The 18,550-nt window shown below is 53.7% G+C and overlaps 1 protein-coding gene across 3 annotated transcripts in view; it reads left to right on the top strand.

Moving 5' to 3' along the window:
* Positions 1 to 18,550, top strand: part of Tmem104 (transmembrane protein 104) — a 51,929-nt gene that overhangs the window by 9,248 nt on the left and 24,131 nt on the right. For 2 of the 3 annotated variants that reach the window (XM_003464848.5, XM_063242506.1), the window contains exons 4-8: positions 365 to 446; positions 857 to 953; positions 1,597 to 1,677; positions 5,042 to 5,141; positions 5,517 to 5,625. In XM_003464848.5, coding sequence (XP_003464896.1) covers positions 365 to 446; positions 857 to 953; positions 1,597 to 1,677; positions 5,042 to 5,141; positions 5,517 to 5,625 — 469 coding nt within the window. The remainder of the gene's footprint in view (positions 1 to 364; positions 447 to 856; positions 954 to 1,596; positions 1,678 to 5,041; positions 5,142 to 5,516; positions 5,626 to 18,550) is intronic. The other variant, XM_005001399.4, reaches the window with a different exon arrangement.

Raw genomic sequence — 18,550 nt, 5'->3', positions numbered from 1 at the left:
CACCTGTGACCTCATGAGGAGCGGGAAGACGGTCCCTCCAGAAGCTCTGAGCACACCTCTAAGAATCCTCCTCCCCTCCGACTATGGCTTACTGCCTTCCTCAGCAGACCCCTTCCAGGGATGCAGGGCCACATTGCCCCCTCCAAGTCACCTCCACCTAAGTTTTTTTCAAGTGGCATTAAAAATGCTACAAAGGCAAGCCGACAGGCATCGGGGATGCACGTGCACACTTTTTCCCAGCAGAGACCCACCGAAGCATGTCTCTGGGGAGCAGCTCTCACAGAGGCCACTGCAGGGCTGTGAGTTGTGTCACGCATACCTGTTGCAATCTCCCCCCGTCGTTAACACATGGCTCCCTCCTCAGCTTTGTGACAACTACCTTTGTGGTGGAGGCCATGGCCGCAGCCAACGCTCAGCTCCACTGGAAGAGAATGGAAACCCGCAAGGTGTGTGTGTTGCCCTTGTCTCTAGGCCTCTCTCCGGGTTGTGTGCCCACGGGAAGAGCAGCCCGCCCTTCGGCCAGTGCAGGAGCCTGGTCCCAAGCCCCAGAGACGCAACTTAATAGCCTCGCAAAGGCAGGAGAGTGGTGTCTGCTGCCTTAGCGTCAGAGCATCGGTCCCTCACACCCTGCCTTGAGGCAGCACAGTCCTGAACGTCTGTCCCCAAGAACTACATGTGTGCATCTTCACCTTCTAATGTGACAGTGAGGATGTGAGACATTCCTAAGCAGATACCTTCTAGAAAGAGAGAACAAAGGGAGTGCGTTCTCCAGGCCTGGGGTGTCCGCAGCATCATGTGCTCACCCTTCCACCTGTCTCTCCCCTTCCTCTTCATCCATTCCACCGCGTCCTCCCAGGAGGAGGAGGACGAGGGCTCCTCCACAGCCTCCGACAGTGACGTGCTCACCCAGGAGAGCTACGAGCAGGCAGAGAAACTGCCCATCCTGTCTGTGCGTAAGTCTTGGGATTCTGGGCAGGCCCCATGCTCCCTCTGCTCGAGGGGGTTCAGGTTCTTTGTTGAGGGGGCTCTAGGGAGTCTCCCTGCAAACACTTCTGCTATTCCCTGCCTGTGCATTGGCTCCTAGGAAGGCGCCATGGTAGAGGAAGCAGAGCACAGGCTTTGGTTCTGCCTCTTACCAATATCTACAGCTCAGCGCGTTAGTTGAGCACCGTGCCTCGTGCCCACTGGAAGCCTGAGTGAGTAGGGGTCTCCAGCTCTAGCCTCCCCTTCCCCCCTCCTGCACAGGCTCCTGCCACACCGTCTCACCCCTGTTCCCACCTGGCCTCTGAGCTGGAGTCCTTCTCCTTCTTGCTCCATGAGGAGCATCCCGGAATTCTCTTAAAAATAGATGGACCGTGGCTCTGTGGTAGGGTACTTGGCTATCATACACAAAGCCTGGGGTTCCATTGCACTAGCGACAGGAACACAGTAAGATTTACAAGATGCTTCAAGCAGGGAACATTGGGAAAAGTCTTCTCAAGAGTTTGAGATGCATGGGGGATTCCTTATCCCGGAGGCTGCACTCATCTTGGTGATCCCTCCTGAAGCTCTTCCAGGGAAGAGCTGCCACCATCCCTTGTCCTTTTGGCTCCACAGAGAGACGCGCACCTCCCAACCTGTTTGAAATCACAGACCGGGTGGAAATGGGACAGATGGCTTCCATGTTCTTCAATAAAGGTAAAAGCTCCTTTGGGGTAGGACGTGGAGAAGAAGGTCCCAGCCTGCAGACCTGGTCCTTATAATGAAGACCATGCTACTAGCGGTAGGGGAGGCCATGGGGAGGAACAGATTGTCCACTTGCTCCAAGGTTCCTCCACCTTGCCAAAAGGCCTGCCCTGCTCCCAGCTGCTTACTTGAATTCCTCCCTGTCCCAGCAACTAGAAGCGGCTGCCCTAGTAGGAGTCAGGAATCCTCAGCAGCTTTCCAACAAAGAAAGCTGATGGAGGCCAAGTGGTAATTTTGTGCGTCTTATTTGCTCCACTGGGTTGAGTTGGGTTGGGTTGGGTTGGGTTTTTTGAAGCAGGGTCTTGCTGCATAGCTCAGGTTAGCCTTGAATGCACTGGGTATCCCAGGCTGACCTCAAACCTGCAGCCTCCACCTGCCAAGCATTGTGATTAGAAGTGCGCCACCCCATCTGGCTCTCTATTGCTTCATGTTTGTAGCCTGTTCGATCTGGGACAACACCCTCTGAGAGCAGGATATGTCACATGTTCTGCCGGGCCTGTGCTTGAGGTAGCCAGCAGAGGGCGCTCAGAGCCCGTGTCCGGGTTGCCGAGGAGCTGGGCGCTGCTGGGCTCCCTCCCAGCTAGGGGATATTTGGCTGCAGCCCGCAGGGATCCACCCAGCTCCAACCATGTACGTCTGGGGCAAATCTTGAGCTTTTAGAAGAAGAGCAATTGAAAGAGTTAGTGTTTAGGGCCAAACCTGTGCGTTTCCACTCGCGTGAGAGTTAGGCAGTCTCAGGAAGACTCTTCTCTTGCAGGTAGCTTGGAAGATTTTCTCTCTGTTGACACCTCCAGAGTGGGGCATCTCCACCCTCGCCATCAGTGTGGCAGGGCTTAACGCAGAGCCAGGGTGACAGAGCAGGGTCTTCCTAACCGCCCTTTGGGCCACTAGGTGCTCACTCAGTTTGTCACTGGCAGTGCCCCCTTGAGGGTCTGTCCAGGAGGCAGTGATTATCAGCACACATTGCCTGAGGCCTGGGTCTACCCTTGGTCCAGAGCAGACCTCCAAGAGCGTTCCCAGAATTCACCGCTGGCTTCCCAGTACCCAGCCCACTCCTGTGCTTTTACTTTGTCCCATTTCTGTCCCAGTCCATGTCACCAGACCAAGAAAGCATAACCGCTCCCCCCTGGCAGCCACACAGGCCTCTTCCAAAAGAAAGCTTTCAAAGTCAGATGCACATCAGAGGGAGAATGTGTATTTTTCTAAGCCTCCTTTCTTATTTTTATGTTCTGCATCTGCCCCCATTTCTGGAAGAATTCTAGGAATGAGTGGTTCATTTCGTCATCCTCCCCCACCCCCATAGTCCAGACTCTGCTAAGTCTAACAGAAAGCGGCCCATTCCCAGAGAGGCCTCCTTGCCGCATCCTGCAGGCCTGGTCCCGGAGGCCTATCCCGGGCGTTGCAGGGTGTTCAGCAGGGTCACTGGTGTCTGGGTGCCCGGAGCACCTCCTTATTGTAACAGTCAGCACTGTCTCCAGATAGCTGTTCCCGCGGGCTGTGGGGTGCAGAATCACCCCTACTCTGCTCTGTTCCTTATTCACAGACTGTTCAGTTGTCGCCTCACCTTTGGTAGGGCCACCACCCTCCCCAGTGCCCTCGGAGCCTCTACTCATTTCTTGTAATTAGAAACCCCAGGCCTTGTCGTTGATGACCTCTGAGGGGGCTATTGATCCTCCCACTTTGTGTTGAGTAATGAAATTTTATTGATCAGGGAGAGCCAAAGGCAGTTTATAAACAGCCAGAAAACTGTCAGCACAGTGCTGTGGGGAGAGGTCGGGGCCTCCTTGCTGAGAACTTTGGTGTTGGAATAGAAAGGCGAGCTGAAGTGGGTTGACGGTGTGAGCCCAGGGGCCACTGAGTTTGGAAGTCAGGCCCATCTCTGACATGTCAGGGAAGGCCACACCAACTAGTGTATTCAAAAACAAGCACCAGCCTCTTGTGGTCCTTTACGAACTTGTGTTTGCAGCCAGATGTAGTGGTGTGGCCTACAATCCCAGCACTCTGGGAGGCTCAGGCAGAATTACACATTGGAGCATTTGAGTTCATCCTTGGGCCACTGAGCAACTTAGTAAGACCCTGTCTCCAAAGCGGGCAGTGGGCAAGGGAAGCTCAGTGCAAAGGCCCTAGGTTCAGTCCTTGGGAAACCTCCCCGCCCACTGTGTGTTTTGCTGTTGTTTTTCCTCTAGATTTGTAGGAGCAGAGCTGACCTTGGCCAAGGAGTAACATGACCTAGGCTTTTTCATGGGGACCCTGCAGGTTCTTCTGAGCCACCAGGATTAGAAAGGACCTGTTACTTATCACTTTATTTTATTTTATTTTATTTATTTTTGGTTCTTAGAGAAGCCAGCAGCTTGAGACTGGTGACATAAAAACTTGAGCTCATTGCTCAGACTAGTTGTCTGAGGCTTTTTCAGACTGGTCACCAAGGGCCATAACCCGTACATTACAGAGCCCTGACTGCTTTCCCCAGGGCCTCTAGCCCTGATCTGTGTAGCCCTGATTGTGCGCACATGCAGGGTAACATGGGTGGAATTCCTCTCACTGCGAGATAAGAGCTGTTGGGGACGTGCCAGGATTGAGAATCGAGTCTGATGAGACTAGGATGGGAGCCCTGTGCTCCCAGCTTCTGCTTCTGGCCACTTCTGCAGTGAGAGCGGCACGGTCTGTTCGGCCGAGGGTGTGCCAGCGTCACGCACCTTCCAGAGTCAGCCCTCTGCCTCGTGGGAAGGGGAGGGAGCCCGCGGTGAGCACTGTCTCTCCTAGGACAGCAGGCATGGCTGGGCCACTGTTGTTGCCTGATTCAGATTCATAAAGAGGCCTTCGGAAATGAAGCTCTTTCCATGCTGTCAGTTTGGACTTTGGGGAACTGGACCGTTTTCCACTGCCTTCTCTGCTTCAAGTCTTCAGTAGTGACCTCTTGTCCTAGAGCTGTGTGTTGGCTGCAGAGCAGTGCACCAGGGTTCATTGCCTGACTCAAGCATCTCCTCCCCTCCCGCAGTGTCCTGGTCCTTGTGTGCGGTCCCCTCAGGCTGTTGGTCCCTCTGGGTTAGCCGTTCTTTCGCTCACCTTGCACTGATCCAGATTCAGAGCTTCTGGCATCTCCAGGCCTCACAGAGCTCTCTCAGTGCAATGTGTCTCTTGCCAGTGTCACAGTGCAACCAGCCAGGTCAAGGAATAGGACTCCAGGGTCATTTTTCTGCTTTTTGTAGGAAGTCAGCGGCTTGGGCCTGAAAGCTACAGCGGAGGTAGGCAACTGTCAGACAGCAGCGCCGCCACCTCTGGGCCCCTGACTGACTGCTGGTTGTGTTGCTTTCAGTGGGGGTCAACTTGTTCTATTTCTGCATCATCATTTACCTGTATGGGGACCTGGCCATCTATGCTGCAGCTGTGCCCTTCTCCCTCATGCAGGTGACCTGGTGAGTAGCCCCGTCAGCCCCTAGGCTGGCTATAGCCCATGATGGCCTGAAGGGGCAGTGGCCATCAGAGAAGCGTGATGCCAAGCAAGTCTATGGCACCCAATGAGGCTGACCCCGAGGCCCTTCTCCACAGAGCCACCACCAGCTCTGCCTTCTGTCCCCGGGAGACACACTCTGCACTGCTGTCCCCTCCCCAACCCCATTGGGAAGATGGCTCAGATTCCTCCGAGGGCTCCCCGAGTCATTAGGAAAAGTGGGGTGCATCCTAGAAGATGGTTTATGCAAAGTCAGATTGTGGAGGAGGGTAGCTTCTGTGTCACCCCAAGACAGGGCAGGGAGGGCACCCCAAGCCTGGGCCTGGTGTTATTCTCTCAGCAGCATCTCCGGCAATGACTCCTGTGGCGTGGAGGCAGACACCAAGTACAACGACACTGACCTATGCTGGGGCTCCCTGCGCCGAGTGGACGCTTACCGCATCTACCTGGTGAGTGTCGCCACCTAGTCCAAAGTGCTATGGCCATCTCAGGTGGCAGAGGGCTCTAAATCATCTTTGCTTCCTAAGAAAACCCAGAAAAGAGGTGCCTATGTGTCTCCATGACTGTGGCTGAACCCTAGGGTCTCACCTCTAGCAGGACATGGGTCACATTCCTAAGATTCCAGCCTCATGGTGCCTTGAGGCCCAGGCCTCAAGTTAGACTTCTGGGTCCTTGCCAGCTCTGGGGCCATACACTGTCATGGACTTAGCTCAAAGTTTGAGGGGCGCTCTTTGCAAAGCACTTTGAAAGTCCCCGACCTCCTGCTCCCAACTGTCCATGTTTTGATCTAACTCTGTGCCAGCCTGGAGCTCTCAGGCAGAAACTGGATCTCCTGACCGGGTGTGCAGCACAGTCCATGACCACAGTCAGGTTCTGCAGACAGGGCAGGCTCAGCCCAGCCACCTTCCTGTCTGCCTGCTTCCCTGTGGACAGTGGAAGAAGATGAATCTCCAGGCTCGTTCTTGATTGCTTTAGGCCATGATGCGGTGGGGGTGGTGCCAGTCGGGCTTCTGATAATAAGACACGGACCAGAGGCAGCTATTTGTCTCTGTCTGCTTCATGGGCAGGGCTCACAAACGTTTCCCTTTAGCTTTTGCAGTATCTATTAATACGTTCTGCTTCCCTTGGTCCTCCTCAGCCCTGGCACAGATTCAGGTTGCTGGGTGACACACAGTTTGACGTGGTGCCACTTGGCCGATTTGAAGAGGGAAGCAAAGGCCAGAAGAAGGCCCAGGCCTTCAGGTAGTGGCCTCTTGACCCCATCATTACTATCCTGGTAGAGATTTCCGCAGGCCCTGCTAGTTGTGTTATTTGGGTCCAGCCTCGTTAACTCTAGGGACCACTGAATGGTATTTTTATGCCTCTGAGTCTGGGCTCACAGATCTCTGAAAGGAGCCCCATGGTGCGGAGCGTAGGAGAGGTGTCTCGTCTGTATCTCAGGCAGTTGGTCAGGGATTTGTCTCTTGCACTGCTTCACCTGCCTGGTTTTGATGGTGGCACAGGAACCAGCAGGGTAGCCAGGAGGATGGGCGAACTGAGACCTGGTTCACCTCTTAGCATTTCAATGCACTGTAATGGATGAAATTACCCGAGGTATCTGTGAGGGTGAGGTCCTCTGGGATCCCCCTGCCCACTTCATCGTGGGCAGGGGGACAAGATGGAGAGAGGAGTCTGGAGGGCTCCAGAGAGGAGCAACAGTAGTCAAGCTATGTCAGGGTCTTTACCAGGGGAACTGCTGGAGTCTGCAGACCCTGCCTAGCACCCTCCCCGACCTGCCAGCAGACTGGAGACCAAGAACTGGGAGTATTGGCTGCTGTCATTTGCTTGGTAAATTATTCAGAAGCATTATTATTGCCTTGTTAAATTGTGCCTTCACTGATTCCTATAAACCTTCCTCACAATGGAAGCCTCCCTCCCCTAGTTTCAATAATTCTGACCAAACAGGAGGAAGCCCTCAGGAAGGCAGACGGGCAGTAATTACTGCCTTCATCTCCCAGATATTGCATGTATAACTCATGGAGCTAATTGTCCCAGTGTCTGCGAGCACTCCAGACCTGAGAGTGATCTGGGAGGTGCAGAGAAGGAGCACGGGGGCTGCTCTCTGGCCCATTGTTCCCCTCACCCCATTGCCACCCTCGCCCCTTTTCACTGTGGGGCTTCTAGACAGAAGCCTTTGGCTTGGCCTATTCTCTTCTGGTTCTCAGGGACTTGAGGCAGATGGGCCTGAACATTTCAGAAGTCACTTTACAGTTTTGCATGTGGCTCCAGGGTCTGTGGTCTTGCAGAACAGCAGAGCCCCTGGACCCCAAATGCTGATGCTTGCATCTCTCTGAACCCCCTCCCTCCTCTAGGGGCTTGCGGGGAGGGGTCAGACTGGGGGTTTCCTTCCACAGACGGGAGCCCTCTTGCAGATGAGGACAGTGTCCTCCTCTCCCAGTTCCAAGGAGCTGGATTCCAGCAAGTGGCCTCTTCAGATTCCAGGAGAACCGCCTTTCTCCCTGCCTCTGGTTATTCAGGTTCAGGTTCATGATCTGTCCCTTGTAGTGACTCCATGGTGCCCCGCACCATCAGCAACAAGAGCCGAGCCACTCCAGGGTCTTGGTTTCTGGTTTTGCCAGCAGCCAGGCTCTACCCAAATAGTCTGCAAAGCAGGGCACAGGTACAGTGAGTTTAAGCACATTGCCACCCCATGCACAGATCATCTCTTTGTCTCAGGTAGATGATGCCCTACCTAGCCTGCAGTATGTGTGTGTGTGTGTGTGTGTGTGTGTGTGTGTGTGTGTGTACGTGTGTGTGTGTTTGAGACAAAGTCTCGCTATGAAGTTCAGGCTGGCCTTGAGCTCACTTTGTAGCCCAGGCTGGTCTTGAACTTGCTACAATCTTCCTGCCTCAAAGCCTGCAGTTTTAGAAACGCCTAGTAATAACCACGTCTTCATTGCTATTCTGGGACAGTATGTTCTGTGGCATAAAGATACAGGCTTTTGTATTGTGGCTTAACTTTCAGAAAGTCCTCTGGAAGCCATCTCTACTGTTTCTTCCCAAGAAAGGTCCTGAGAAACAGACAGAATGAGAATATCTAGGATATTAACTATCTCTGAGGCCAGCCTGTGCATAGCATCATGATTATACTGAAGAAAGGAGCTTTCTCCACAAGCAGCTACCAGTTGCTTCCCGAAGCCCCTAACCTTAATGAATGGAAAATTCCTCCTCCTCTCCCCACATCCTGGACCCCTGTCCACATCCTGTGATTCCCAGTGCAGCTGATCTGAGTCAATTTCTCCTTCCTGTGGAAGCCACAGAGCAGGGTGCTGTGGGGCTCAAGCTTCCTGAATCACTTGCTGCTTCGAATGTGCTCTCGAGTGCCCCCTGCCACCCCATGATGCACAGCTGGAGCCAGCAGTAGCTGGGCCCTGGAATTAGGGTCTATGAGTGTTATCAGGATCTGCTTCCCGCTGACCTTGGATTCTTGGGCTTCCATCCTCCCCACCCCCACTCCCAGCTCCTTTGAAGAATAGGATGGGAAATTGTCAGGTGCCCCAGCTCTTTCAAATGGGTAACATTGCCTGCAGGCTGGGGAGCATCTTGGGAATCTTTCCACAAAACTTCTCTGGCTTTGCTAGAGATGAAGTCAGAATTTGGCATTTCATTCCTTCCTGTGCCACAGTGCAAAGGAGCCAAGGACCCCGGCAAGGTGGTGGGGTGTGTGTACAAGGGTCTGTCTGGACTCAAGCTGTCCTGGGAGTCTGGGAGGTGTGCTGCTCACCTGGGGTCAGGCACTGCCCAGGTCTCTCAATGCCCTTCCTCATTCCCATAGCGCCACACTGCCCACCATGCCATTCATTCCCTGTGCGGGATCCTTCCTTCCTCCTGGAGGGTGTCAGAGGGAAACCCTGGGGGGACATGGGGACTCCCTGAGTGCTGAAAGTTTTTCACTGTTGGAGAAGCTAGCAGCATCCGCCGCTCACAGGTGAGCAGATGCTGCTGGGTCACAGGCCGCTCAGCAGGCACCGCCCCAACAGTGCACAGATGGCAGCACTGAGCTTATCCTGGCTGGAGACCCAGCCGCAAACTGACCGTACTGAGCAGGGGGCCTTGGAATAGGACAAGGTCACCCCATTTGCTACCCTGCCCTGTACTCAAGAGTTGGAGCACTGATGACTGAAGAGAGCTATGCAACCTGCAAGTGCCCGGCAGGTACCCTGCCACTGCCTCCCAAGCTCCCTTCTGGTACCCACTCTGAGGAGGTGGCAGAGCCATGCGGAAGTTATGCCAGCCAGCCACTTCCTAGAGGGGTGGATTGCGCTGAGAATCAGGTTCAGGTTAGATGGGAAGCAGCCTTGCAGGGCCTCACCAAGAACCCTGTGGTCCATCTCCATCCAGAGACCTGTTTCCTGCTTCCCCCTTGGCTGCAGTTCACGTGGCCACACTGGCCCTTGTCCATCTGCAACACTTCACATGCTTCACACGGTGTGTGGCCCCTTTGTGAACTGAAAGGCTTCTTTCAGCAGAGAGGACCCTCTTGGTGAGGTGGGGAGAAGGGAATAGCACCCCCACATGGCTGGACCCCATCGAGATCCTAACGTGCCCCCCGCCTGGGAGCATCACGGGCCATGGCAGCTTGTTACCGGACACTGGCTCATTTCTGAGGGTTAGGGCTAACCCTAACCCTAAACCCTAACCCTAACCCTAAGGTCTCCAGCCACACGGTACGGTATGTGGCAACCTCTCATTTTACAGCAGGGAAAACTGAGATTGGGAGGTGATGGCTTCCCGTGGTCCCTGAGTTGAAGCGGAAGCCCAGCTCTCTGGGCTCCTGGTGAGTCTTCTTGCCCTGCAAACGGACTTGCTCTGCCCGCCTAACACAGGTCCGCAGACTCCACTTGTAGGGTAGCCCTGGCTGCAGTGCAGAGTGAGGGATGTGGGCCACCTGTTTGCCAGCCCTCGGAGCCTGACCTGTGGAGGGGGTTGAAATGACACTGCCCAGATGTGGTGTCCAGTGAGTAAGCTGTGTTTGGACCTTCTGCCCGCCGGCTTTAATATGTCTTTCTGTCACTCCTTACTCCCAGTAGTGACTCTTACTCTCGCTCAGGTAGGGATGGAATTGAGTGTTCTTCCCAAGGACATTTCCTTCCCCTGCCTTAGTCTCTGTACTTTTGGCTTCTGTGCCCCAGGGCTGTGGCGTCTGCTAAGTGGGTCACTGCTGCCATCACGAAGTATTTATTCTTACCACGTCTGAGGCAGGAGGAAGTCTAGAGGCCTGTAGAAACCCACGAGGAGGTAAAATTAACGTGAAGCAACAAGTCTCAGGGACAGCAGTGACCTCTCAGGATGTGGGCAAGTGCAGGTCCGTCTGTTGGACACACAGGTTGTTTGCTCCAGTGTTGGTATCCCCAGAGCACAACCCCAGGAAAAAACAGGTGCTGCTGCCCTGGAAATGGGGCAAGGCAAGGCAGGAAAGGGGGGCCCTCTGGAGGACTCGTCAAACGAGCCATGTGCAGAGGAGTTGGGGTGGGGGTGTCCTCTGAAATTGAGTGCCTGGCATGGGGAGGCCACATGTACTTATAGGATCTGGGGTGTCTTAGTTTCTTTTCTCTCGTTGCTGTGATAAAATATCTGACATCCAAAATTAAGGAAGGAAAGGTTTATTTAGCTCATAGTTTGTGGAGGTTTCAGTCCATAATCAGCTGGCTCCGAAGCAAGGTCACATGGCGGAGGGCAAAAGTTCTTGGTCTCGGAAGACAGCAAGAAGCCAAGTGGGAGAGAGAAAGCCTCCTTTCCTCCCTTACATCATACGCAGGCTCTCCACCTGCAGTGGGTATAGCACTCACACCTTCAAAGTATGCTGATGCTGGGGACTCACTGCTAGGGGTGCCCATCTTGTGTTATCCTTTTCTTCTCCTTCCCAGCATGCCTCTGGAGGCTTTGGGAAGTACAGTTTGTTTTGTTCACCCCTTCCCTCCAGGTATCCATGGTGAGGCTGCCTATTACAGCCAGTGTCACCCAGTGCAGAGAATGGAGCAGCTCAGACCCAAGCTGAGCCCAGCCACTACCCTGGGGGACAGAGGGCTGCAGTGTCTTTAATGTATCCCTTGGCTTTTAGGAGCTGGGGGCGGGAATGCATGTCCCTGAGGTGCGTTTGTCCCCAAGGGTGCCAAGTCCTGTGCTTTTATGCCGGACTGAAGTTTTGAAGAAAGAGTTTCTTCCCTAGTCCTGGAAAGGTCGATGCCCACTACTGGGAGAGTGGCCGGGCCCTAATACTGAGTCCCCTCCAGCAGCCACCCCAGGCAGACTGAAATGACAGAGTGGGAAGATTAGCTTGTCTCTTTCTTTTTCAAAGAAATCAATAACACAGGGACAGGTTTGTGTTTTCTTTTTCTTTTTCCCAGGGGCCGTCTGTCCGCCTCTTAGGGAGCAGCCTCTGGTTTGCTTTCCCTCCCTCCACCCCTGGCCCACTCTAAATGAAATTCAGGCTACCTGTCACCCCCCTGCCACTGGCTCTTCTTGCTGGGGCAGCAAGGTTTCTTCCCAGTGACCCCACAAGCCTCTGCCACACCACTGTCTATCTTCCTGTCTGTCTCACACACACACTGTCACATTGCAGCCTCCAGCAGTTCTTATACCTGCCCAGAGGCCACCGAGCAGCTCCCTAGACTCCTCCCCCCCACCACTCCAAGGACTCCTGGGTGACACTTCCCCTCCCCGCTGTCCTTTGGGTGTCTGGCTCAAGCCTCCTCCTCCCGCTCAGTGAGAGAACCATTGTTTTTATTTTTAATGGCACTCTCAGGGACATGGGTCCTGTCAGCTGGCATTAAGCCCACCATCCATCACACCCCATGTCCTACCTTTGCCATTGCCAGTACCTGACATGCCACATTAGAGGACAGTGCTCAGTTCCGGTGCCCGCTGGAAGCCGAGGTCTCCACAGTCTCAGTAAAGAGGTCGGTTCTGGGACGCGGGATCACAAGGAAGTGGGCCGTGGTGTTTTCTGGGCTGTCCTCACCATGCCACACTTAGCCTCAGAAGCTGCTTGTCAGTGCTGGTCAGGGTGCCTCAGTAGGAAAAGGACTTGAGTTGTAGCTGCCAGGCCAGGTGATCTGCTCAGACACCACGCTTACCTGGCATGATATCTTACCAACCCTGTTAAGTTGTCCCCCATGTCCTGGCCCCAACCCCAGTGGCTGGGAAGTGATAACTACAACCTGGGAAATGCCACATACCAGAGCGAGCCAGTGCAGTCTTGGGGAAACACAGTGAGATTTCCCTGCACGCTCATCGTCCTCGCTGAGGTCCTCAGCTCACCCAGGGAAGCAGATGCAGACGAGAACGGTGATCCGTGTCCTAATCTTAACCAGCCAGGTATACACAGCACACCCATCCTTATGAAACCCCACTATACGAAAATCCAAACATATGAAACAAACACTGGGGGTAATCGTTGCTACAAAAGTGATCTCTTACTTCCCAGAAGGACGCGCTACAGGGCTCCCTTAAGTACTTCACTTCCCTGCAGCATTTAAGATGTTATTCTGAGAAAACTCAGCATTTATAAATAGAGTTTCAGGAGCCCATCCCTTGCGTAAAGGGAGGCAGCCATGTATGCCCGGCGACAGGAGATCAAAGCCCGGTTCAGGCAGATGCTGGGTAGGAGGTGGGCATGGGAAGCGGCCCACCTGAGAGCAGTAACCAGGGGCATCCCCCCCACTTTGCACATGTGTCCCTGAGGCGTAGCTTTGTGGAGCTGTCCCATCTTCCCATGGCCTGCACTCACACACAGGGCCGGTTTGGTTGGGAAGCTTCCAAATAGGTCTCCGTGGGGAGCGCTCATCCCTGCTGGGGACCTTCTGCACCATGCTCTTCCTGGACCATTTTTATACACACTTCACACTGATCCCTGTCAGACCTGGGCTTGACGCATGCAGCATCCTTGTTTGGGGGCAGCCCAATTGGGGATTAAAAACCTGACTGCCTTGCTGCCCACACCGCCAGGCCGACCCCTGCCTCTGCTCTGTGTCTGTGTGTACATGCATAAGTTACACACGTGGTTCCGGTCATTCGCCTCCAGAAACTGGGCCAAACAGGTCCCCAAAACTCAGTAGCCCGGGTCACTCCGGGCCCTGCATCCCCCTCTGCTTCCAACGCTCCTATTGGTGGGCAAAGAGCTAGCCAGGTTTTTATATTCTTTAAGGAAATGTCCCGGTTGTTGATTTCAGATCTCCCCTTTACAGCTTTTAGTGGTTTATTTTTAAAAATTCAGCTAACTCTGTATCCCATGGTACCCAGCACCCTTCCTGTAGTCCTAAGGATTTTGTGCCAAGTAGGATGCAAACTGTAAGCCAAACTCTTCTCCTCCTGCCCTGCTCATTCTGTCTGTCCCACAGATCAGCCCACGGCCCTTGGTGGCCCTGCTGGGTTTGGGGAGGCTGACTCCACCCTGAACAATGCTGGCTCTCTGCTACAGGGTGACTATTGTAAGCAGAACCTGGTGTCTTTCTAAGTAGCGCCTCAGGGCCCTGACAGTAATGTTTAATTAAATAGAGCACTCAGTCTAAAGTAATAACCGAGCTCTTTTGTGTAGACAGTGTCATAGCCAGTGACAGGTCCTGCACACTGGCTGGAAAGCCAATCTGTGTGCAGAGAAGACAGTGTGCACATGTCTATAGTACCCCCATCCCTGAGAAAGCAGGAACCCCAGAACCCCAGAGGGTGCACAGACAGCAGAAAGATGCATGGGACATGGGTGTGAAGGGCGTGAGGCAGAGCTAAACAATTATGGTGCATCTTAATGCCATGTGATTAATTAGCGTGAGCTCAGGAAGTCCTGTGGATTAGCTGAGAGGAGACTGAGGTGCATCTTAATAAGTCTCCAGGTGCGGAGGGAGGTGTTGCTGTGCAGTTGCTGTGCGAATCCAGAAGGACCAGTCACAGGCCACTGAGGCAGGTTTAGCTTGGCCACGGCAAGAACTTCCTTAGCCACGGATTGAGATGGTTCCCAACAACCTCGATGGGACAAGCAGGCAGGGTCCAGTGCCACTCAGTCTATAATGGCCACGCAGTTGTGCCCCCTTCCCCCCTGCTGCTGCAGGGTCACTGAGCTCCACTTGAGGGATAGGTAAGTAGTCTCAGCGAACACTTCCAGACTGCTCTCCTCTATCAGGAACAAGAACCTCAGCAGTGCTTCTCAGTCTGGTGCCTGAAGGCCTTTGTTTGTTGGTTGGTTTGTTGTTTATTTATATTTGCTTGTTGAGATAGGATCTCACTATGTAGTTCAGGCTGGCCTTGAATTACTGTGTAGTCAATGCTGATGTCAAGCTCATGACAATCCTCCTGCCTCAGCCTCACATAGTGCTAGGATTACAAGCGTGCACCACCAGCCTTGGCTTTTAAGGCCTTTGCTAAGCACGTAGATTCCTTGCCTCCTGCTGAGGCAAATTCTAAGGCGAGGAGGCCCAGAAGCTGTTTCACAGTGGTAATGGGCTTGCCAGCACCCAGTGTGCCAGAGAGAGGCCAATGTGATCTTCTTACAGAACCGCTTCCCAAAGCAGCACCGTGGAGAAGCAGTCAGGGACTTCCGGGGAAAAGGAGGTGACCGGGCCATCCACAGGTCTGCCGCCTGGTGCCATTGGTGACATCCTGGAATCGATACCTGAGATGCTCCTGGGCAGACAGGAAACAGCAGTAGCCATCCCTGCACAGGCTTTTTCAATCTCTGTCCTCAGAAGAAAAGGGGCACTGCAGTATCCACCTGCCAGTGGCTGCTCTGTCACCTGAAGCCCACAGGTACCTGCTGTGTCCCTACCAGATGGTGCTCTCAGCTTCCCCATAGCTTCCCGTGAGTCCGCTGCTTGTGGGCTCTGGATCCCACAGCGGGCCAGCTCTCCATGGAGGACATCTCACGCTGACCACTGTGGAGGGAGGGTGCTTGGGGGTTGGTAGTTAGTGTAATTTGTTATACCCAGTTTGACAGCTCATTTATTAGCCAGCTTGATGTAGCATCTCCCCTCCTTCCCCGCCTCCAAGGTTACTCAGTTCCCCATCTATTTTGAGGTCAGACGTCAGCAGGGAAGAGGTGGAGCCAGCTTGGCCTGTGCACTCCTCTGCAGGGCTCCTGCGCTCTGGGCTTCTGACTGCCTCCCGCCCCCTCCCACTCCAGCATGGAGCGGTTCCACCTCCGTCGCTCTTCCTGCTCAAGGAGCATAGAGTGAGGAAGGGAGGACGCCAAGAGCCTCTTGAGTGATCACCTGGGGCCTCTCACGGAGCACAGCACTAGCACCAGGCAGGTGAGGCAGAAGAGCTCTACTATTCCAAGGCAGAGGACCAAAAGCCAGGCTCCAGGAGCAGTGGAGTTCCAGTTGTCAGGGACCTGTGACTAGCCCGAGGGCACCTACATAGCCCACCACCACCATACCTGAGGAGGTCCATCCCTGACCGTTGAGGGATTGGGCTGTAGTGCCTTTTTCCTAGGGAGCCGCAGAACTGAATTAATGGTCCACAGGGTCCCTATCCTTCCATTACTCACAGAACAATCCACCTGTCCCTCTGGAGTCTTCTTGTTCTTTGGACCTCTGAGGACCCAAGATGTCCTCCCGCCCGGCCCCTGCAGTGGTTCCCCGCCCATCATGGGCCCAAGCAGACATGACCCACTCTTCCCAATGGGTAGGGTTACAGAGCCCTCCTCTCACCGTCCTTCCTGCACAGTGTGAATGAACAAAGGTAGGAGCTGCTTCTGCAGAAAGAGTCTGATAGCTAAAAAGCATTACCCCAAACCTGTGATGCCAGAGAAGTTTAGACTTTGCAACTGTACCAGGGCCCAGGCTAGCCAGAAAGAGTGGAGCTGTTTCCTTATAAAGCTCCCAAACCCCGGCCCCTCAGAAAGCCCAGGTCCCCACAATCCTGTTTTCCTCTGGCCATGGTGGTCCTCCAGAACCCGTACCAGGCAGTGTACATCCCCTGAGCTACCTTTCACCAGGCTCCTTGGAGTGCCTAGCACAGCTCTTTCACGCCTCTGTCCTGCAGTACCACGATGCTCCTCTTCCCTCCTCTTCATGCTCAGTCATGTGATGAAAATCCCTTGTCTTTTTCTGCTGGGAATTAAATCCAGGCCTCACCTGCTAGGCAAGTGCTCTACTCCTGTGCTGCACCCCAGCCCCACGGTCACGGAAAGTAGTTTGTGCCTGGAGAGTGCGTTTCTAGCACAGCCACCTTGCAGCATGGACATCATGCTAAGTCACAAAGGCGGTCTCTTCCTGTCATTCCAGTTGTTCAAGCCTGGCTTGAGGTAAAATCTGACTGCCATCGCCCTGCGTGAATCCCCTCAGAAGCATCATTCTGTGAGGCGAGTCTGAACTCATCACATGGTGTGAACTGCCCCGGGCTCCTCTGTGGCCCTCACTCTGCCTCTGCCCGCCTCCACTGCCTGGGGTCTTTCACGTTCACAGTTCTTGGTGCTGGTGTGCCTTGGCCTTCTTTCTGTCCCAAAGCACCTTAGTTTGCACTGGGTTAAGAGTCCCCTCCTATGAGACACCAGGCTTGCTCCTGTCCCATCCCCTGCCATATGCAGTCTCTTGACCTCAGCAGGGTCTCCCTGCAGGAGGTAGTGTGTATCTCTTTCACCTTGTATCTGGAGCCCACAGAGTTGTTCCATTAAGTGTTTGCACAGTGAGACACTTTCAGCTGGGCTAGACATCTGCGCAGATCCCTCCCTTGTGCCTTGGGCCTCCTGGCTGTTGCTGACCACTGTCCTAGCAGAACCAGCTCCACGCACACCCCCACTCCCGATGTAACCCTGTCCAAGCCTTCCTAGCCAAAGACCATGCTGTTGTCTTCTCACCTGAACTTGGGGGTACTGGATTGCGTCTCTGTCCATCACACTTATGAAGAGCCAGCATCCTGTATAAACCCCGATGGCTTATAATCATTCAGTGAACGACTGTGTGGCTTATCCACAATATTTATCTTTTCCTCTAAACCACAAGAGTTGCAGCTCTGGCATCAAACACTTAGAACTCTGCCCACCATCAGGCACCATCTGGCTTTTCAGCTGAGAAAGAGACTTCACAGGCTGGTGTATCCTCCAACAACAGAGCAAGAAAAACATGTTAGTCTAGGGCCGTCAGACCAGACCAGCCCTGCCCTCCTAGTGCAAGAGAGCTAGGTTTAAGGGGCCAAGGGGAGAACCTCAGAAGACACAGCCCTTTCTCTGGGGGTGATCATGGGACATAGTTAAGCATCCTAAAGAGATGGCTGGGGCTGAGGATTTAGCTCAGCGGCATTAGCACCTGCCTTGCAAGTGTGTGGTGAGTTCAATCCCCGGTACCAATAAAAAAAAAAAAAAAAAAAAGGGTACCAATATATATTTAAAAAAAAGGAGATGGCTTTGGATATAGATGATCTGAGCTCTAATTCCTATGATATCTTAAGTAGCTGTGAGACTTTGGGCAAAGTATTTTATCAGTCTCAACCTGAGTTTTCTCAAGCACAGATGCATTGCTTTGCAGGATGTCGAGATTAAAGAGAGGTCTTACCTGTCCCTGCACTGTGCCGATTCCCAGTGCCTTTCTTCCTGCTCCTCTGGAGTGACATTGGCCTTGTGGGGAGTCTCAGGAAACCTGGAGAGTTTGGGGAAAACACTGGGTAGAGAAGAATGGGCAGAGCTCTCTCTCTCCGCCCACAGCAGGAGCTGAGTGTAGCCCCAAACCATCTCCCAGCTGGAGGTTTGGGGATGAGTTACCAGGTGCAGGTCTTGCCCTGATTCCAAAACTGTGGGCCAGAAGAGATGGTGACCTGGTGATTGAGTGAGCTGCCCTGGGGCAGTGGCTTGTGTCCTGAGCAGCTCCAAGCTTCTACGTCAGCCCTCAGTGTATACTGACCCCTCCCAGGCGCCTTCCCTACCACTCTGCTTGATGGAGAGGTTTACAGTGAGTTTCCTCTTTTTCCATTCCTTTTCCCCATAGAGGGCTGAGGGGAGCAGATGATCTTGTTTACCTCTCAGAGCACCCATTAGGACAATGAACCGCAGATCCATACTAGGGTTGTTCAGACCTCCTCTGAGCGGCACAGGGGGTTGTTCTGAGAAAAGGGAGTTCCACGGGTTCGTTCTTAAACACACTTGCAGTTGCCTTGAAAAAGGAGGAACAGAATGTTTAAGGAGGGATCTGAGCGTGTTTTCAAGTATCAGACATTCAGAGGTGGCTTTCAGTCCCTGTGCTCAGGAGTTACAAGAGTAAACTCAAGAGCTGCCTTCCAGGTCCGTCCTTCCCACTCTCGCCGAGACAGTGGCATGCTGCAGTTCATCAGCACTTCTAGATTTCTCATAGCTTCCCCTCTCCCTTCTTGGAGCTGACGTGGAAGAGTCCAGGGAGCTCCGTCCCACAAGTT

Source organism: Cavia porcellus, unplaced genomic scaffold (genome assembly GCF_034190915.1).
Source record: "Cavia porcellus strain 051 isolate PalLab524CR breed Dunkin Hartley unplaced genomic scaffold, mCavPor4.1 scaffold_32, whole genome shotgun sequence".
Lineage (NCBI taxonomy): Eukaryota > Metazoa > Chordata > Mammalia > Rodentia > Caviidae > Cavia > Cavia porcellus.
Note: the sequence above shows the minus strand (reverse complement) of the source record. Positions and strands in the feature narration are given on the sequence as shown.